The 21,747-nt window shown below is 37.1% G+C and overlaps 3 protein-coding genes and 1 pseudogene across 3 annotated transcripts; all 4 read right to left on the reverse strand.

The window, feature by feature from the left end:
- Positions 1–439: 439 nt before the first annotated feature.
- Positions 440–4,857, reverse strand: LOC129794346 (pre-mRNA-splicing factor Syf2-like; annotated as a pseudogene).
- A 1,693-nt stretch (positions 4,858–6,550) lies between these two features.
- LOC129792271 (isocitrate dehydrogenase [NADP] cytoplasmic) lies at positions 6,551–10,424 on the reverse strand. Its single transcript, XM_055831162.1, has 3 exons — positions 10,219–10,424; positions 8,084–8,746; positions 6,551–7,260 (listed from the first exon to the last, which is right to left on the reverse strand). The coding sequence occupies exons 2-3, from the start codon at positions 8,744–8,746 to the stop codon at positions 6,697–6,699; spliced, it is 1,227 nt and encodes a 408-aa protein (XP_055687137.1). The 5' UTR covers positions 10,219–10,424; the 3' UTR covers positions 6,551–6,696.
- Positions 10,425–12,116: 1,692 nt separating this feature from the next.
- Positions 12,117–13,713, reverse strand: LOC129792274 (phospholipid scramblase 4). Its single transcript, XM_055831169.1, has 5 exons — positions 13,514–13,713; positions 13,368–13,418; positions 13,082–13,231; positions 12,483–13,015; positions 12,117–12,282 (listed from the first exon to the last, which is right to left on the reverse strand). Exons 1-5 carry the CDS (start codon positions 13,587–13,589, stop codon positions 12,238–12,240), a joined length of 855 nt encoding a protein of 284 aa, XP_055687144.1. The 5' UTR covers positions 13,590–13,713; the 3' UTR covers positions 12,117–12,237.
- Positions 13,714–14,010: 297 nt separating this feature from the next.
- On the reverse strand, positions 14,011–21,617 carry LOC129792272 (uncharacterized). Its single transcript, XM_055831163.1, has 6 exons — positions 21,301–21,617; positions 19,585–19,803; positions 17,844–18,044; positions 15,762–16,911; positions 15,341–15,689; positions 14,011–15,265 (listed from the first exon to the last, which is right to left on the reverse strand). Exons 2-6 carry the CDS (start codon positions 19,775–19,777, stop codon positions 15,071–15,073), a joined length of 2,088 nt encoding a protein of 695 aa, XP_055687138.1. The 5' UTR covers positions 19,778–19,803; positions 21,301–21,617; the 3' UTR covers positions 14,011–15,070.
- Between the last annotated feature and the right edge of the window lie 130 nt (positions 21,618–21,747).

The following is a 21,747-nucleotide window of genomic DNA, read 5'->3' on the forward strand; positions in this document are numbered from 1 at the left end:
TTTCATTGTGTGTTAAAGGAATGATGCAAAGTGCAAGACAGTACTCGGGGCCCAATGCTCGGTGTTAGTACAGGGCGATCGAGCTTCTCATTTGCACAGATGAGGCGATAGATGATAGACTGGGGAGCTCTCTGTCAATGAATGAAGATCTAAAGATCAGTCTGTAGTGCTCAGATTCTTACAAAAATGCTATTGAAGGAAAATTCGGTGGTTCCTTTTTTAAAAACTATCAGCGGTAGACATGAAACGGTTAAGATTGAAATTCCTAAACGGCTTGACCAATTGAACAATTTTGAATTGCAACGGCTTTATAAGATCCTTCTCACCATTCAAAGGATCTTTTTGAAATTCGTTTTTTTTTTGGTTTGTAAGCTGGTAAATTATTAATTTTATATTTTCTTATATATTTTTTTTAAATTTTATTCTTATCAAATATACACAGATAAAATGAATTCGTAAAAAGTTCGTCAAATTTCTTGTGAGGTTCGTGAATTTCCCATGCATTTATATGGGGAAGTTCACCTCCAGGTTCGTAAAATTGGGTTTCAACTCCTTTTGGAGGTAAAAGTTTGTAAGAATCCACCTCCAAAGTTTGTAATTCTCATTTTACCTCCAAAGTGTGTCATTTTCACCTCCAAGTTTGTAGAAGGTTTGTACTTCGTTCTGGGCATAACTGCCTTTTTTGAACAACTAGCGCTCGGTGGTTGTTTAGGTAATTATTATTTTGTCATTCTGTGACATTTTGTTTCCAGTTTGTTTACGTTTGGTCATCAGAGCCATAAAAAGAATGAAAAAGGAAAATTCTCAAGGTGGCAAATTCCCTGCATCAGCTTGCTCATCCCAATGAAAACATCTGTATGCAGAATGTTCTGAATTTAGTGCAAAAACTTCACCGGAAATTCACGGAAAGGTATTATGTTCGGCGCTAATCTTTAACGCATTTCTTACAATTTTCATGAAAATTCTTCATTTTCCCCCGTTACAGGACATTCAAGAGAGAGATTTAGTTCTCCAGAGGCTCGTACATAACATAGGGGATTCAAAAACTGCATTCAACTGTAGATTTAGCAGCACATAACTGCAGTAGTACATGGACATGGGGGTTATGCAGAAGGTGGATCACAAGAATCTCGTCAGGAATATTGATGCCTTTAAGAAGATCCCCAGTACGACGGAAAACCTGGCTGTGTTCATCTGGAACAGCCTCCAGGAGGTCCTGCCACAACCTGAATTCCTCCATGAGGTACGCATTGAAGAAAATTCAGAATTCTATGATCTATCGAGGGAAGAAGTGAAAATAAAAGACATTCCATTTCATAAAATTAAATGTTTTCTTTTTGCATTTTAAGACATTTTTTTTAGACAGTTGTTCCCCACTTGAGATTCTTCTTAATCTCCACTGTGTGCTCTCCGTAGAATCTCTCCGGCTTCCTATTGAAGCGTGCATTATTCTCATTGATATAGTCAATGTCAGCATCATCGTTGTGGATCCACCTCCGGGAGAAGTTCTTCTTCTTATCAAGCTGCTTTTGGAGGTGCTCCACCATATTATCGATTGCCCCAGCTGAATCCTTTGGACGGAGATGTCTCAGTGGATCGGTGACTTCTCCTCTTTGTCTCATAATGCTCCCTGATGCACGGTGGAAGGATGTTGATGGATCTGTCGTACTGCCTTGCGGTCTGTGCTTCACATAGTTGGAAAAATCCCATCGCCTTTGTGCTTCTTCTTTAGGGCAATCTCAGCTTCCCCCACAGATATTCCCATCATCTTAACGCGTTCATAGTCTTTGTCCTCAGCTGCTACACGATCCTTTGCTGCTTCCTCCGCAATCAGCCACTCTGTCTTGCGCTTCCGTGCCTCTCAATTTGCAGGAAACTTAAATTGTTCTCCACAATTACTTCCTGCTGATTCTGTACACCTGGTTTCTTACATCATGGGGCTTCTTCAGGTGCTTCATACGTTTTTCTAGCTTATTTACACCGCTTTCTTTTATGGCTCTGATGACCAAACGTAAACAAACTGGAAGGAAACTGGAAACAAAAAGTCACAGAATGACAGCATTTTTGAAGACAAAATAATAATTCCCTAAACAACCACCGAGCGCTAGTTGTTCAAAAAAGGCAGTTATGCCCAGAACGAAGTACAAACCTTCTACAAACTTGGAGGTGAAAATGACACACTTTGGAGGTAAAATGAGAATTACGAACTTTGGAGGTGGATTCTTACAAACTTTTACCTCCAAAAGGAGTTGAAACCCAATTTTACGAACCTGGAGGTGAACTTCCCCATATAAATACATGGGAAATTCACGAACCTCACAAGAAATTTGACGAACTTTTTACGAATTCATTTTATCTGTGTATAGTTCTTTGACTCCATCAATCTAATAATAACAACGATAAGACTTAGAAAACACCTTTTCTTCTTCCTAATATTGATTTTTAAATGTTAAAATTATCTACCTATGCTATGTAAATATCTATTGGAAGTTTAATATAACATTGATTTTGGGAAGAAAACTTGCCGTGTTATTTACCATATGTCCAGACAAATTCAACAAAGTCAGCCACAAATTCCCTCGGTGATGGACAAAGTGTAAAACTTCCTCTGCATTGTGGACTTTTAATATTTATTCAAAATTATTTCTCTCCTATCTGGATGTGAATTTTGAGGCCCTTTTGCCTGTTCAAATAAATGTGCTCGTCACTTTATACCTATCCATTGCTAACAAAGAGACGAAGTACACGAGAAACTCGAAAAAGCCGCGATAAAGAAGACAATTAAAAAGCAATCCCAAAGCGAGATGTCTAGCAAAAGTCTCTAGCAAAAGAAATTGAATCCTGCGCGCGGTGATAAAATCTCCTTGTGGTCATGGGAATTCTCCCTTTCAGCGAACCGACCAATATAATGATTTTTGCCTCCTCCTCTGCTTGTGGAAAATTGAGCGATCACCACGAAGATCACACCTGAGATCCTCCACCCAAGGGCCAGTGGAGTCACGCGAGATGCGACGGAGCGAAAGTGACTACAAAAGTGTTGAAAAGATCACCTCAGGGCGGAGAAAGAGATCTTTGAAGGAGAAAAAATTTGTTGAAAATTGAATATTGGGCGCAAGAGCACGATCTGCATATACATAGCTTGTTGTAAATTACTTTATGGACCATTAAATAATTTACTGGGTTTTACTATCGATGGGTGGAGTAAATTTTTTGCTCACATGATTATTAATGATTTTATTTTTAGCATTATTGGTTATTAGAAAATTAATTGCTGGATATTAATGTGGAATTTCGCGCAGTAAATTCGATGTTTAGAACAACCTGGCAAAAAGTGAAATTTATTTGATTAAAATTTTCTACTTAATTATTAAACATAATTTATTTGAATAGTTATGCTTGTGCTGTACATAAATTCGCAATGTTATTTATTACATTGAATTAATACAATTTATTACAATGAATTATACTCTATGAAATTTTGAAGAAAAAAGTCGATTTGTAATCAAGAAGATTTCTCAGATAATCACAAAAAATAAGCAAAAGAAAAAAATAGGCTGAGACTTCTCTAAGAATATAATGAAATTCTTGAAACGTTGTTTTATACCCCAATTAGAATTACTAAATAGTTGGAATTATATATTTTGCACTGCTGAGAAAGAAATAACAAGATCGACACACTTTTATAGAAAAAAAGCAAAATGCTAAATTCTTGCAAATATTCTTCTTGTACTCTATGTTATGGGTCATTAAATTGTTGTGTTTTTTGTTCCTTTAATATGAAATGGATCACAATGTTATGTATTGTTGCGCAGTGATGTTCCAGAGAAAACTTCCATTAAAGTTTAGAATACTTCTAAAGAAAATTCTAGAAGCTGTTCAATATTATTTAATATTAATTATTATTTTATTGTAAACAGAATGCCAAAAATTTAGGAAAGAAATTATCTAGAAATAAATAAATTCCCTCACAGCAGAATGAATAAGAAAAACTTAAACATAAAGCATTCATCTTGATCTTGAATTGGGTTCGATCACATGCGGTCACAGCTGATTGATCATGATCTTGAGATTGCGCGGCGCTGAGAAAAACCTATCAATTATCTCGCAATTAATTATCAAGTTTAATCGGCAAGTGGTGTTCTTTCAAAGTGAATAATTGCAATTTAATAAAGAAAAATTTCTTCAGTGTGATCCTCTCTTGATCGCAAGCAAAGCGCCTGCTCTCACGATCCCTTTGGCGCTGTAACGAAAATATGGATTCAAAAAATAACGATGGCAACAATGTTGGTGGGGTTTACGAAGAAGTAGGTATCAAACATGGGGCTCCCACAGTTCCTAGTCTGCCTCAGGTTGGGATTCTCAAGTGCGCGGCACATAAATTACTCTATTTGCTTTAGAGCTCTGGTGGCTGTGGCGAGTTTGTGGCTATGGCCAAATGTAACTGTGGTACCATACTTTTATGGCGCACGTTCTAGCCATTCATCATTAGAGCTTCTAATCGTACAGAAACCCCAGCCATTGATCAATAATTATTTCTGCAAACAATTCAAGTGCTTCTCGACTTCTGTTTGGACACCATCGCCATTGCCGATGGGAGCGAGAGAAATAATTGAACAGCCCAATGAATTATATCCCTCATTGTTCTCATCTCATGCGGATTTATGCTTCGTTATGCTATTCCCTTATGCTTCACCTGTACCACTCGCGATCACTTCAATTAATTGAATTCTCTCTTCCATGTCAATTCTCCCGTGCGACGGAGACATCATATTCCTTCTTCTACTTACAATGTGTGGTGAACATGATTGCAATCTTCACATACGCCGGTGATATACTTGCGACGATCAATCCACGCATGGTATGCAATTTTTGTCAACTGATTCACATTCCTGCGGTTGAGATTCCCTCAATGGTGCACAAGACAATCGCACACAACAACAATATTGTTACATTTTTATTTCATTAAAAGATCCGTTACTGCTACTTTTAACGTATATATATCTTTTAAGTGCTCCCCACAAGCACGGAACTTGTCTTGCAGTCTATTTTCTTGCGTGCACCTCGAAAACATCACACATACCGGTCTCTTTTGGGGTTTTTAGGAATAGATCTGGGGAAACACATTTTTGCTTCTATTTTATACGTGACCCAGAAATATGCGCCATACTATTTCCATTTTGAATTCTTTTTAGCACCAGACGCGCGGAATATTGATGAGCATCGCCAGATGATCACGCAAGATCGCTAGAATATTGATGATGATCACAGGAATATTAATGAAACCCAAATTGGAGGTGACTGGCGAGTGCGAAATTTGTATTTTCTTCCCAGCTATGATTGCTTTATTCTGCCCCACGACGGGAATATCAAGACAGAGGGGTGATCATTTGCTAAAGAAAATGACCAAATTTATTTTTAATTTGATGAGTTTTCTTAAAAAATTGCAAAGAATTTATTTTGAGGAAAATTTGAATAAGGACTTAATTTTTAAAGATGCGACTGAACTTAATCCAAAGAAATATCAACAAATGCGGAATTGATAGCCCCTTGAATACATACCTTAAGTACGTACACGTGATCTTTTTTTTTTAAGAATCGAGATCATCGAGATTATGACGACATCGAGAACTTTCTTTTTGTGGATTTCTTTTGAATTTCTTTTATTTGCAGAAATAATGTCAAATCGCAATTTTGACTCCAATTTAAGGACTAAAATTGTTAAAGGAGAGAAAAACAAAAATACCTTGATCAGGTACTTTGAGATCCTCCATAAAGCTTGTAATCTTCTCCTTTTGTCCCACATCGATCCTTGAGCAATTCCATATGAAATGCCAATCTTTGGGCAAGAGATCGCCTTTCCCAGTTTCCAGGATGTAATTTAGGAATATTAGAGTTTCATTTCTGCGAATTTTCTCCCCAATTGGTGCATTTTCATCAGTTAGAATTAAATTTTTGATCCACTGAGCTGCCCGTAGACGATTTCTGGCGTTACTTTTCCGTCTCAAGAGGTCAAAGGTTAAATGTAGAAGAAATGAAAATTGCACATCGAGATTTTTCTTTAAAATTAATTCTTTCTCATCCTTCTGGCACATTTTGGATACTTTGGAGGACTTATTGATTCCAAGAAGCTTTAAATCATTGAGAATTTCTTTCAAAATTGATCGTTCTGGAGATTTTCTCTCACTTGGTTTCTGTAACATTTTCCAATTTGACCGTAAATTCTTTTCCGGTGTTAATTGAAGAATTTTCGCAGTTAATTCAGGATCCTTCCTTATGAGAAGCACACACAGAATGCAGGCGTCGAGATTTCGATCCACGTTTGAGGGAAATTTATTCTTCTGTTGATGCCAAAATTTAAAATATTTCTTCGCCATCACGGAAATTTTCTCCTGTCGCCAATCTTCGTCAATCAGCAACTTGATTAAATTAAAATAGAACTCATATTCCATCGATAAAAGGGAATTCATGGCTGAGAGAATTTTGAAAAGACACTATGTGGGAAACAAATTTAAAATTAACTTGCTTCTCCTTCAAAATTAAAAAAAAAAAATTTTTTTTTCATTAAATAACTTTTCTATTTTTTATTTTGTAAAAAAAAGTTTGGGAAAATGTTGGGGATAAACTTTCACCTGAAAAATGCCGCAAAAATGCGTGTAGAAAATTTTTTGAGCCGTCTCAGAGATTACTCTTGCCTAGTCACTTGCCAAGGGCCTTCCTGAGATTTTCAGCCAGTTTGTCCATGAATGCGAATGTTTCGAGGTAATCCTCACGCTTGACGCCATTCATGCCCTTAATGCAGATAGCCAGGTCTTTTGTCATGAAACCCGCTTCGATGGTGTCAATGCAAACCTTCTCCAGGGTCTCTGCAAAGTTCTTCAGCTCGGCATTCCCGTCCAACTTGGCACGATGCAGAAGTCCACGGGTCCATGCGAAGATTGATGCAATTGGATTTGTGGATGTCTCCTTGCCCTGTTGGTGCATGCGGTAGTGCCGTGTCACGGTACCATGGGCAGCTTCGGATTCAACGGTCTTCCCGTCGGGACACACGAGGACAGAGGTCATGAGACCGAGAGATCCATAGCCCTGAGCCACAGAGTCCGATTGCACGTCACCATCGTAGTTCTTGCACGCCCACACGAAGCCACCTTCGCTCTTCATTGCATAGGCAACCATATCATCAATCAAACGATGCTCATACCAAATGCCCGCAGCCTCAAAGTCCTTCTTGTACTCGCGGTTGTAGATATCCTCAAAGATATCCTGTAATTTACAGAAAAAATCATCATTTAAAAAAATTTTCTTTCTTTTTCTTTACGAAAGATTTGAGTTTTCTTCTTTAGTTATAAAAAAGCGTCTTTCTTGCAATTCTTTCTTGCAATCACAGCTAGAAAATTGAACTCAATTTGCTTTCGGTGCGTTTTTATGCTAATAATAAAGCAACTCTCGTGCCGAAGAATCAACCAGCAAAAAAAACTGATAAAACATTATAAAATATGCTCATTTCATTAACTCCTAAAATTAAAGAATAACTGCATTACTTTCTAAATTCATTCACAAAATGAGCTTCTTTTTAACTAAAAAAAATTCTCCTCAAAACAGGTTAAATGTATTCTCTATTGACTTTTCTAATCATTTTTGATGTGTGTAAAATGAGGTAGAATAAATAGAAGTTGAAAGGTGAATGAAATGGGGTCAAAAGTTTAAACAAGCATTGCATAATCGTTCATCTCTCTTGGAGGCATATTTTCTTGACACTTTGCGTTATCTCTTCATACATATACATATGTATGTATAGTGACAAATCGTCAAGAAAAGTTTTTTTTGTGCTACATCTAACACGCAACGGAAGGAGTAAAAGATTAAAATTGGATAATTTCTTATTTCTTTCTTCTAAAGAAATTGCATATAAGGAATTCACTGATGAAGCGTAAACTGCGTAATTTCATGTGGCTCAATGCAATGCTCAATACAATGGAATTAAAAGCTTTTTATGAGAATTTCTTATTTTATGCAAATTCTATTGTAAGAAAATCCTCAAATAAAATATTCTAAATTAGTCAAATAATTCTTTTTTGAATCTTACCTTGAAGCGTCCATCGTATTTCTTGAGGATGGTATTCTTCGTGCTCAAGTACAGCGGATACTTCCTACCAAGAGCATACTTGAAGGATGAATGAGCAAAATCAACGATTGATGCGTCGGTGTTGTACATGGCCAGAGCAACTCCTGGGCCCTTGTACTCGTGCACAACATATGAGATAGTTTGCCCTGATTCCGGTGTGAACTTCATCTCCAGCTTCCCTGCTCCGGGTACCACAAAGTCCGTTGCCTTGTACTGATCAGCGTGCGCATGACGCCCAATGATGATGGGCTTCTCCCAGCCCGTAACCAAACGTGGAATGTTGCGACAGATGATGGCCTCACGGAATACGGTGCCACCGAGAATGTTCCTGATAGTTCCATTGGGGGACTTCCACATTTGCTTCAGCTTGAACTCCTCCACACGCTTCTCGTCGGGCGTTATTGTAGCACACTTGATACCAACATTGTACTTCTTAACAGCTTCGGCACATTCCACCGTCACACGATCATCTGTTGCATCGCGATTCTCAATGCCCAAGTCGTACACATGGAGCTCAATGTCCAGGAAGGGCAGGATGAGCTTATCCTTGATGAGATCCCAAATAATTCGGGTCATCTCATCACCCAGGATATCAACAACGGGACCAGCACGAATTTTCGACATCTTCAATCAAAGAAAATAAAATTATTTAAAGATATTCTAATCAAAATTCTCTGCTGTTGTTCATTGAAAAGAGATTATAAAATATTCGGGTCATGATGCATTCATAACTTGAATTGATTTCTTATCAAGAGCGACACACTGAACTTGTGTCAAGCTTCAAAATAGTTTTAATTGCGGTCATGTGATAGCACTATCTTAAGTAAATATTTTCTGCAAAATAATCGTATGATTTTGTAGGGAAAATATAAAAGCAGGTGACAACAAGAATTATTTTTTAACTTTTTGAAGTTCTTAGCTGTTGTCCTGCCAGAAATTAATTCTTACGCATTTTACGTGATATCATTGTTGGTATATACTGATAAGATTACGCATGATTTGCAAAAAGTTTGCGAAATTCTTAGCATGAAAAAGAATTTTTTATATGGTCAAAAATTATGTTTTCTTAAAGAATTAATTTATTTTTTGTTCTAAAAAACGACATTTAGAACAATTTTGAAAAAATAAGTTTGCCAGAAATTGATCAATTATTGATCAATCATTGAACATTTTTTGGGTCAATTAAAAATATTTACTGGAAATCTCTTTAGGGAGATTTTTGAACTCTTCATTTTTTAGAAAATAAAAATCTTTTTCCTGTTTTCTTGACCTTTAATTGTAGTTGAGAGTGGACCACTTGTAAGTAGACCACCAAAAGAGAGATTGATAAAAATTTCACTTGCGCGAGCTCTGTGAGGGTCAAATCCCTCTTGTCGTAATCACTTGAATAAATGTTTAATATGACAAATATTAGTACAATGGAGGAGAGAATACTTTATATCAGCAGTATGAACCCAAAAGAGATAAATTAAAAAAAATATATTTGCTTTGAGACATTGAAAAAAAACTTTTACTCTCAGTTGTAAGAAAAACTGTTAATTGGATTGAGAAATTGCGAGCCCTATAAAATGAAAATGAATAGTGGAAAATTTGATGGTCGCTGCTTAATTGAATATTCATTCCAATTAAACTCACAAACTAGAGGAGAATTATTCAGAATAATTTAACTCTATTTAAATAAAGGTCTCGGATGTATTGACTGATAAACCCCTCGAAGAAAATCAATTAAATTTCATCGCTCCAGCGCGGATTTATCTTGCCGGCAACAGTTGGAGAGATTTTTCGGGGGGGAAGTCTGTAATTTCCGGAGATAGCCCATAGCTCCGGGAGCGTGCTAATTTCGTTGCAATTCACCAAAAAATTGCCCCAGGAGGTCAAGCACGAAATTGATGTTCTGATAGAGGGGCTACACTTTTTTTTGGACACGTCCAACTTTCTATATGTGGTCCCACACAGAGTGATAAAAGTGGCCAGTCGTTGGCTCCCCACTCCAGTAGATTATGCAACCATGACAAGGTAAAGTTTGAGTAGTTGTTCAATAAAACGAAGATTAACCAGAGAAGAATCATTACCAAAAAAAAAAAACTTTCTCTCACCTTTGCAGGGATTTTCAGTTAAAAACCGTTGATGGAAAAATAATTTAGCACAAGGGTAGCAACAGTGGATAGTATGGGGACTCTAATAGAGTTGACTATCACCGCAAAAAACACTTAAATTGAATTAATTAAATGCGGACGAGCCGATGAGCTCGAAAAGACAGACTGAAAAGAAGTGGTCTTCGTTTATAAATCGCTGTGAGTTCGGCTGGCAAGCAATCATAATACACACTAAAAATAATTTTAGAAAAATTCACGGAATGAGCATGTTTAGTTATTTTTCTCTAATACAATAAAACCTAAATTTTTAATTATAATGACACTTTAGTAAATTATTTATAAGAGTTTTATGGTTTTTACTAAAATTTTTAGTTTTTTTTTTTTTAACTATTCTTCACTAAAAACTCTTTAAGAATCATATTGGGGTCCTGAAAAGGATCGTTTCTGAGGCTGGGGCTGGCGTGCCTTATTGGCTCATTAGGACATCATCCTCCTCTTCCCATTCATCTGTGCCTGCTGCTTCCACAGGTGGTGCGTCAAGCTCAAATGGCCGCATAAATTCCTCTACTTCTTCGGCAGTCTGCCGGATGAGTACCGCGCTGTACTTTAATTTGCAGTGGTACCTGCTACGTAGATTCTTCACACTGATGTTCTTCCCGGTTCGCAGATATATGTAGCGACATATGAGTCGATGGGGAAGAGTAGACTTGAGCAGAATCTGAGCTACCTTACGCACGGGTCGTTGCAGGTGATTGTTGCACGGAAGTGCTGAGTTGGCGGCGGAGTTGATTGCATGGTTATGCGTCAAATTCAACTCAGTTACAAGGAAAATTAGGAACATGCTCTGCGAAGGACCACCGCGGACGCAAAGAAAATGGAGGTAAAGGAATTTTATCTCCTTCGATACGTGCCGCGGGGCCTTTTCCCCGGATTTTGAATCCCTCACGTAAAATGTGCTGGAAGTTTCCCGCTGCAGCTCCTGCAGCGCATCCCACATTTCCTCGTAGCTCTCGAAGAGGCTTCCAACCTTCATTTTTCGCACTTTTCAAAAGGTTTTCACACCCGCACTGTTGAAATTTTTTGGAAGAATTTAAGCCAAAAAAGAAAAAATTGCGCGAAATCCGCGGAAAATTGGGGGCGCTGTGAGTAAAGGCGGAAGTGAGAGAGAAACACATTTTTCTCATGTCATCTCACCGCATTCTCTCACTCGCTCGCCAACTGTTACTGTTTCACTTGCACAATTAGTTTTTCGCAGTTTTCTCGCGTTTTCCGCCGAATTTTCCAGCGAAAGTGCGTTTTTTGTGACCAGGAAGCGACGCCGCGTCGATTGCCGTCCCCAGTTCAAAACACTCAAAATTTCCGCCAGAAAAAGTCGTATAAAATGGTTTTTCTAATCCGGCGAATTTCGCGCCCAAATTTTTACTGAAAATACCTGGGACCCCCGTAAGCTTTTCCCGCGTAGGCCCAAGTCGCAAAAATGAGTTTTTCCGTGGAAAATTAATTTTTAAAAAAAATTTCACACCAATACATATACAAACTTTTCTGATTATCCAAATTATCCAGGCGGCACACTCACACCACCACAAAACACAGAGCGAGACGGAGCTAGTTTTCCTCATGCCATCCCTCCTTTCTGTAGATGTGGCAACCCCAAAACCCAGTAAAAAAAAGTTTCTATCCAGACTCAATGTGTGATTGAGTATTTTTGGGACGATATTACTGGGAATTCTTGGATTCAAAAGAAATTTTGAATGGATTTTAACGGTTAAACTATGATAAAATGAAGAAAAAATAGCAAAAAAAATTTAAAATCACTTTTCTTTGAAAAATTAGGCAATTACATCAACAAAAATTGTTTTTTTACACTACAAATTAATTTAATCAGTGAATAAAATCAATTTTCTTTCTGATCAAAATTTTTTGTGTCTGAACGGATAATAAAATGGGTCTTTTTTTTACATAGTTTTTTTTACAAAAAGTTGCAATTTTTTTCATTCTTTGTTTTGTTATTTTTATTTTTTAGGAGCAGCAGCAGCAACCTCTAGTCTGGAAGTACATGTATTCCTGAAAATATAGAATTAGTAATATGTATTTATCATAAAAATTGAAATAATTAAAAAAATAACTTCTTGTTAAAAATTAAATTTTTTCCAACTGTGAGCTCCTTGGCGCAATTTCTCTTAATTTATTAATTTAATTTCGGTTTAATTTTACCAATTTGCGCCAATTTGCTCCACACTTAAATCATAAAAAAATAAACTCACAGCAAGAAATGCAGCTCCAATGAAAAGGGATTTATTCTTAACATCCAAATCCTGATCTGTAAAATAGATATTGAGGGAGTACATGGAGACATCGGCATTCCAGGTCCTTGAAATTGTCCCAACTTGCGTCAAGTAGTCTGGGCTGAGGACTCTAAAGCCCACCTCTTTGGGCAGGTAACCCGTGAAGGATCTCGGGCCAGCAATGTGATAAATAATCTCTTTGTGACTGTTGAGAATGACAAAGTCGCACGTTGTCAGGGAATATCCTTCCTCCACGTAGCCAAGAAGATCTCCAGGTGGTGTCCAAACTTCCACACTATTCCCAATGATGCAGGTGCCACAGAATGGTATAACGCCCCACTTCCGGTGCAATGTTAGGGATTCCCGATTTGTTTTGTCCGTTAGATGCATCGAAAATGGTCGCGATGAGCCCCAAAAGAGACGATTGTTCTTCGAAGAAGTCTCCGAGGCATAGAATATGGCTTCTCCAGATCCAGCACGAACAGTGTAGCGATTCTCAGAGGACACAGGATCTATTCAAATAGAATTTTATTAACCGATTAAATGAAAAAAAAATCATTAACTCCCATAAAACTTACTGCCAATGAGTTCAAATGTTTGCTGGATGTGTACTGAAGGCTGCCCACGGAGCGTATCAATCCCATGTCGATGGATGAATGGAATTACTGGACTCCCGATGGTACTTTCACCCACCTGAACCGTTGAAATTGATAATCCATGGGGGTTTACTGCAAATTAAAGATTTTCATCAATAATTTAAATAAAATAAGATTCTTTAAAAAAAATCTTTTTAATTAATTAGAACTATTAGAAAAATAAGAAAATTGCAAAAAAATATGATTTTAATAGAATAATAAAACTTACTTTGAGGAGGTTTTGGTTGCGCGGTAATAATTCCCTGATCCTCTCGATACACTGAAAAAAAAATGACATAGGTACTCGTATAATTGCAGAATGAAACTGATAATTCAGCCTTATCATGTGAATTTCGCAAGGTAATTTTAACTCACAAATGGGCTCTGCTCGAGTCTGTTGAGAAATGTAGTTGGTACTCTCGAGGTTCCTTACTCCATCACCTTGCAGCATCTCTCGGGCTAGATGGATTCCTTCAACTTCTTGCGACAAAGAAAAAAATAGGAAAAACTTTTCCAAGAGATCCGCGCACTTTCAGGTCAAAACAGTGACTAAATCACTCAATTGTTGCCTCTTATCAGTATCGAAAAAAAAGAATCGTTATCGCGAAATATTTCCTTCACCTCTCACGGGTCCGATAAAAGCCCCCTCTTTGTCGTCAGATCGTCAATAAAGTGTACCTCTTCATCTGAGGGATTTATTTGCAATATTATTTCAATCTCAATGAATTTTTTTTGTAGGGAATTTTCCGTTAAGAATGAGGAAAAATCATTTAGATTAGAAGAATATCAGGCGTTTTATTTTTGCGCGGGAAACTTTTATCATTTATTCGGGAAATTCACTGAAAAAGCGTAATGAGAAAGCAAAAGACAAATTTAATTTATTATACATTATTTAATGGATAAATTACTTATTCTCCTTTTTCCTTTTTAGACATTATTCAATAAAACACTTAATGGGGATTTTTTTTTAAATCTTTTTGTAAAGATTGGGTTGTCAAATATTTTTCTTTTAGATCACATTTATAGACTCTCAAAGAAAACAATGCAAAAAAATGCAGAAACTTAATATTTGCTGTAACAGTTTTCCTTTACATTTTACAATGTTCTTTTTGTCATTATAATTATTGTCAGAGAATTTTATTTTCCTTTTGTAATTTTACCATGATATTTCTTTGACACACTCATCAATGTTGTGGTACATAAATATCAGGGAGATTAACCGAAATATATGGCAATTTAATTGATTGAAAAATATGCAAAGGATCTTAAAAATTTTACACAAAAAAAAATTTAACCGGCCATTTCATTATTTTTTCATTTTTTTTATCCACCTAAGAATATTTTTTAGATCAAATATAGTTTTTTATCAATTTATTTTCTTTCATTAATAATATAGATTTTTTCCACTGTAAGATTTTTCTTTATATTCAACAATTACATCATTTTTTTTAGAGGAATAAATTTCACATTAAATTACATAGAGTCGTATCGTTTTTCATACCTAACATACATTATATTTTCCAAAATAAATAAAAGAAATTTCAACGAAAGTCATTCTGTTGTTCAGCCTCGATTTTTGTTCATCTTCCCCCTCGATGGAAATTGATTTTCTTGCCATTTTTCCATCGAGAGCTTTCGCACCAATTGCCACCCCCACGCACATTAAATCGCCCCCATCCATAAAATGTATATAATTAAATGGAGTTTTTTTCTTGTCCTATATTTGCAGTACATCATCGTTATGTGATTAAAATGCCCGAAAAATGGTGTATATTCCCAAAAATTACCACTAAATTCTCATCCTCTGTAAAGTTTAAGAAGCTGCTCTTGAGGGGAACCCCGCGAGGTTTGGCCTGGGAAACCTCGCTCACTCTCTGACATATTTTTTCTCAAATGGAGCCCACCGATTTGGGGGCACGCTGCCGTGGGACTTTAGTAGCGGATCTCACGGAGAGCTGTGCTCAAGCAGGGATTCCGGGCACATTCACGTGGTCCTAGCTGAGGTCCTGGACTCCCACGGAGAATCATCAGTGCAGACCGAGCTGCGGATTGGCATTCAGAGCTTGAGCCACACACAGAATCCGCTTCAGCCAAGTACTGGAAGTCGCAAGCTGTTATTGAAGTTCCCTGGAAAATTGGAAAGATTTTTCATAGAAAAATAATGGATTAATTGAAATTTTATCTTATAAAAAAAAAACTTACGCAAATATAGCAGAGTTGATGTATTTCACAAACAGGTAAAAGTTCCTGCTGAAGATCCCCACTTAGGAGATCTACGCCACGGCAGCGACGCTCAATGGCATCCAAGAGGGGGCATTGAGTAAAGGATTGTCCTCCGCTTATACCAAATGTTTCACCAACTGGATCAAAATGTCCAGCTCCGAGTTCTTCCTCAAATTCTCCAATATCATTGCCAACATCTGGGACTGGGTAGCGGTCAAAGTGATGAATATTCGTGCGCTTTTTCTTCTTCTTATCCACATCTTCCTTCTCTAGACCATTATCGGGCTCTTCTGGGGTGACTTTTTCAGTTGCTGATTCAATTTTGTGACTGAAAATTCATCACAAAAATTTAAAATTAAACATTCTCTGAATATAAAGATTTAAAGAAAAAAAAACTTACTCCTTATTGTCAAACTCCACCTTTTCCTTCTTAACAGCCACCCTTTTGTCCTTGTCCAGATTCTTAGCAGATGGTTCAATTTCATTCTGCATGAGATGACGCTCAGTCTCAACGGAATCCTTTAGTCTCTCGAGGGCTTTTCGCATCTTTTCCAGGCTGTACGCCGTTGCGAGTCTCGAGATTACGTGATCCTTCAATCTCTGAATGTCTTCAGGATCGGAAATTCCCTCATGAGCTCCGGTATACTTAATTGTCTCATCAATAATAAGATCTTCGATATTCTTCAATTTTTGGTCCATATTCTCCAATTTTTCCTCACTAACTTGCTTCTTTTCACGCTCCTCCCCATCGTGATGGCGGAAGTGCTGAAGGGGATATTCCTCTTCGGATTTCTTCATCATACTTCGGTATTTTTCATTTAGATACCCAGACTTCTTCTTACGATCAATCCCAAAATACTTTGACCATTGGATTGACTTCTTTCGAGTCTCATCAATTAAATCCCCCGGAATTATTTGATCATCCTTAACGACCTCCAAATTGGTTTTCTTCTTCTCCTCCGCAGCGCGTTTCTTTTTCCTATCATCGTCTTCTTCTTCATCGTGATCATGATGATTGTCATGATGCTCCTCGTGCTCCTCATGATGCGCATGATCCGCGTGATCCGCATGATCATGGGAATGTTCCTTCGTATCACTTGAGCGCTTTGCCTTCACCTCACCATCACCCTCCCCGAAAATTCCTCGTAAATCCTTCGCAACCTTCTCATCAGTTCCTGATACATTTATTGCTTCTGGTGTTGGGGATCTCTTGGTCACCGGGAAGCGCTTCTTTCGCGATGCCGGAAGCCATGGGAGAGCCGGGAAGGTACGTCGTTTGTCGGGGATTGCAGCAGAATACATTGCTGGGAAATTGGCTGTTTTTCGTGGACTGTACGCTCTTCCGGTGCCACGTTCCTCAAATAGTGTCCTCTCAATGTCATTCTCTTGCTGCTGATACTTCTCCCAGAGTCTCCGCAGAGCTTCTCTGTACTTCTCCTCGCGTTCAGCATTATTCTCCCGTTCGATCTCTTCGAGGAAATCCTGTGCAAAAGCTGGATCACTATAGGAATCCATCTCACGCTCCCTGAATACAGATTGATATGGAACTTCTGGAAAAGATTTTTTTTTTTTAGAGAACTTACTTAAAAACTTTAAGGAAAAACGATCTTTTTAAAGCATTTTCAGTTATAATTTGAATTTTAAAAAATTAAACTCAAATTCAAATTTATTTTTTAATGATGATTTGTGCGAATTGACTTCATTTCTCTGACTTTTAAAATTAACCTTTGGAATGCGGAGGCCTTGGTAGTTACGTAGAATGCAAAGGTGGGGTCGTTGAACGACCCCAAAAAGAAGACCAATTTTCTCCCAAACTATACAACCTGGAGTTGTCGGGTTAGTGCCTATAGATTCCTTATATAGTCCTCTTGCACCCTGCACCACAAATTCGCCGCCCTAAAATACTTAGAAGGAGATATTAGGGAAAAACATTTTTCAATCATTTTTCATAATTTCTTCATAAGAAATTTGCCAAGAAACTGCAATTTTTTTTTCACTCTTCCCCACATTCCCCTCACTTCCCGCAACGTGATAAATGGCAATATTTCTCGAATATTCTTTATTGTTTTGCACATTTACATGCTTCTAATTATGTTTTGTGTTGTTTATGCTCTAAAAAAATTTCCGCAGCATGACCGTTACACCAATTTTTGAATTCCCTTCTTCTACATTTTTCTTAATAACTTTTCTTGTGGTGGTCGGATTGAGCTGAAATTTTTACACAACCTCCTCAGATAACCAAAGAACTTATTTCCAAAAGATGGGAATGGTATCTTGTATATTTATGGAGATATAACACGAAATATAGTGCTGGGGTCGTTTAACGACCCCGCTCCGCATTCCAAGGGTTAATTAAATTGAATTTATTTTCTTTTTTTTTTTCACAAGCCGAATAAAGGCAACATTTTATTGGACTGCGAGGTGGAAAAGTCCAGGGAGTCAAGGCAAAAGTTATCACAAAGTTTTGATTGGAAAAACTCACCATCTTCCCTCTCACGGAAAATTGAACGTTTCTTAGCTGCCAAATCATACGGGAGGTCCTCATCGAGATACGGTTGATCGATTCTTGCCATGGGGAGTCTCTGTTCCTGCTCCTCTTCCTCCTCACGTGCCAAGTAATTCGCCAGTAATTTGTTCAATTCACGCCGACTTCCACGGTAGGGTGGGGAAACCCCATTCTCCCCTAAAATACAAATTGGCAAAATCATTAATTTTGTGATGCCGACTTTTGGTTGTTGTAAGTTTCACAGCACTATCGCCGCAAGAGAAGGCCCCTCTCGTGGGAGGACTGTCATAATATTCCATGGGATCCATCATTTGGAGTGTAAGTGAGAGATGAGTGGGCGTAAGTAATTGTGCTGCTACTCATCAAGAACAGAATGTAGATAACAATGGTCACATCAGGGTTGAAGCATGAGCGATAATATGATAAAATATTCATGGGGCTCATTTAATTATATATTTAGTAGGAAACTGAAAGAGTTCCTTTTTTAACTTTTCATATTTTCCAGAATAAATAAAATGAGAAATGTTCTCTCAGTTTTGTAATTTATTTACTGAAGAAAAAATTCAAAGCTTCATAGAGCTTTCTGGCTATTCAAATATTCAACTTTCATTTAAAATTCAATTTTGTTGCGAATTATGAGAAAGAATTTAAAGAATTTGATGGGAAAAATCAATAAAATACGCCAAAAATACGCATTTTAAAGATTCTTCCTTCGTGTAACTTCTAGCAGATACATCTTCATATTTATAAATAAAATAATGACAAGAGGATGATTGATGGCATACCCTTTGCACTCATAGATCATCATGGAATATTTATTTGGGGAGAAAGAAAATTCTATTTTTGCAAATCATTCTGTATTCTTGGCATTCGTCGCTTTGTCACGTTTCTAAGAAATGATTTTTTCTTCAATAAAATATGTTTCATTTTTAATCCATTTTATATGCATATTGAATATTCAAAATTCAATTTCTCGCTCATTACTTACCACGGAGCTTAAAGGGAAATCAGATTTTCTTCTTATTCAATGATGATATAATGATAATGCTTCATGAGACTTTTTTCATTCTTTTCTTACGTAGAAAAAAGCTTTTCTGCTTTAATTTTCTTCTTAACGCTTTCATTTATACTAAAATCTTTCTAACGTTTTTCTAGCTAATATTTGACCGTTAACTCAATTTCGTATCTTCATTAAAGAATCATTAAAGAGTTTTTTAATTTCATTACCTTCTCGGAAATTTTATTGCGACACCTTCATTGAATTGAAAAGAACATTAAATGATGAATATAAAGTGAAAAGGAGAATTTCTTGCATTCTCTGTGTGGAATTCAGAAAAGTAATTTCAAGAGCTTTTCCTAACATTCAGGAGAGAATATTGATTTTACCATTATGAAGACGATGAAGACAATTTTAAAAATTGGTCTAGAAGAAAATCCTTAAATCGGCTTAGAAGACATTTCTTGAAATTGATGTTCATTTCTTTTCTTTTTTTATTTCTATTTCCAGAAACTTTGTTGAGGATATAAATTACTTTTTCACTCAGTAAATAGAATGCCAATTAAAAGTCTCCGATGTGGAGCAAATGTATATAAGATGGCAGGTGAAGAGTAAGAAATAGAAGTTATGTGCTGTGAGTTTATCTTCCGGTTTGAATTGCTTTTCCTTATCAAAGCCCGTCCCTTCCGGCGATAAATTGAAATTAATTGCAAAGCTCACCTTCAGCCCAAAATACAGAATCTTCATCCACTCGTGGTACATCCAGGTAGTCCCTAAAGGCCAATTGTGCCTCCCGGTGGTGGAGTGCATCCACAGCCGGCTGTAGGGAATAGGGGGAGTGTGGTGCCTGCTGACCTTGTACCAAGGGTAGAAGAAGCACCAAAAGTATCCGGACTGCCCTAAAACATCTCATTTTTGCAGCAAAAATTTACGGATATTCTGCGAAAGAAATATTGTGAGTTTGTATTAAATTGCGTGACAAACATGCATTTCTAAACAATTGATTGGACGCATTAAATAGGTATTATATAGGTACAATTGATTGTACAACACCGAGTGTGTCACAACAAGCAACAGAATATTGAAGAGTTTATCATTGTTTATCCTATGTTAATATTAATTCTGCGTATATAGAATGCTTCCTGTTCATAAGCTAATTATGCAACGCAATTGGCAAATAGATCGAAGCCAATGGAGCTAATATTAATTATGCTAACAATGCGATTAAATTCAATATTTCTACCCACATAACGATAAATGATTTGAAGATTTTTATTTTAAATTTATGCACAAACTCCTTTATTCTTCTTTATGAAATTAATATTAAAATTATTGAAATTGGCAACGTTTTCTGGCATTGAAAATTTATTTCGATATTTACAGAATATTTTACATAACACAGCCTACATTAAACAATTTCAGCATAAGATGTTATGTAAACTTGAAGAATTCCAAGGAATAAAAAATCAATGCATCACATACATATATTCCTTTAAAGTTTTCATCATAAAAGGTGATTTTATTAACACCCCTTAAAACAACACTCTGCCAGACAAAAGCTTTTGCCATCTCTCTTTACAAAGTCATCTAATAAAAAAAATTGCAGGCATGGGAGCATCCAAGTGACGAAAAGAAAGGGAAAGAAATGAAAGCCTCTCTACCAATAAACTTTTAATTGGAAAACTCGAGCTTTGTTGAGCTTCCACTTCAACCTCAAGTGGTCAATTCTTATATGTAGGTATATGTACATGAGGGAGGAGTGATGGGGGAAAGTGATATGCGTCATTGTAGGACAAAAAACTCCTTTTTCCAATTTAAATTCTTGTCACAGAGGCAATACGATGAATTTTCTCACGTTTTCCCCATTCACGCAATTTCACTCATATTGTGCGGCCCTCATAATTCTCTCGATAAATATTTTTCAGGCACTTCAGCAAATATTTTCTACGAAATTCCTCCCCCATCAATGGGGGCGGTTTTTGACATTGAAAATTCTTCTTCGATGGCTTCTTCTCTCTCTTTTTTTCGGCTTGGCATGGTGGGATGATTTATATTCAAACCCCCTTCTCCCATGATGGAAGCTCTTTGATGATTTTGGAGTGCATTTGTCATGGCTTGAGGGTTGAAAAAATTAAATTAAATTAACAAAAGAAAACACCTTCCCCAAACTCTTCACAAAAATTTCGAGACTCGGCGTCTCCACTGCTGCATGTGAGGTGGAAGAAAGAATGAAAAAAAACGTCGCAATTCCATGGGAAAGGTGAAAAGTGTTGTCTATTAATAAAACTCACACACAAAATACTTATATTTTCCACTAATGGGAGAAATCAATAGATTGTCTCTTATGGATAGAATTTATCAACATATAGAAAGAAACCCTTTTGATTCACTCAAGGGTGTGGGCTACTAAGGGTATAGACAGAGCTTACAAATTACCAATTAGTCAATACTGCCCCCAAAAGCGCACCACCCAGCAGCTTTCAGAGAAAACGTCTCCTTGGGCGGAAAAGACACTGATATGGCGTCGTTTGGTGTGGAACCCCAAAGAGTAGACCAACTAAATTACATTTGGGGAATCACAGGGTATGAGACACTTGTTGGGCTCACTCAGAATGGCCGCCCAGAAAATATACTTTCTTCCCCCAAAAAAACAATAAAGCACCCAAACACGTAAACTTCCACAACCGATGCGACTGGACACACTGGAGAAGTGGATTTCCTCGCGACTGGGTAGGAGCTTTTATACGCGGCAACGGATGGCAGAGAAATCAATATGCGCGCGCTTTGAGCTTTTGCGATCGCATGCGTCTGTGCAGGGGAAAGCTTCGTATGCTGTGGCACTTATGAATGGAAGCTTCTATCTATGCTCACACACAACCTCAT

This window comes from Lutzomyia longipalpis, chromosome 3 (genome assembly GCF_024334085.1).
Source record: "Lutzomyia longipalpis isolate SR_M1_2022 chromosome 3, ASM2433408v1".
NCBI classification, from domain to species: Eukaryota; Metazoa; Arthropoda; class Insecta; order Diptera; family Psychodidae; genus Lutzomyia; species Lutzomyia longipalpis.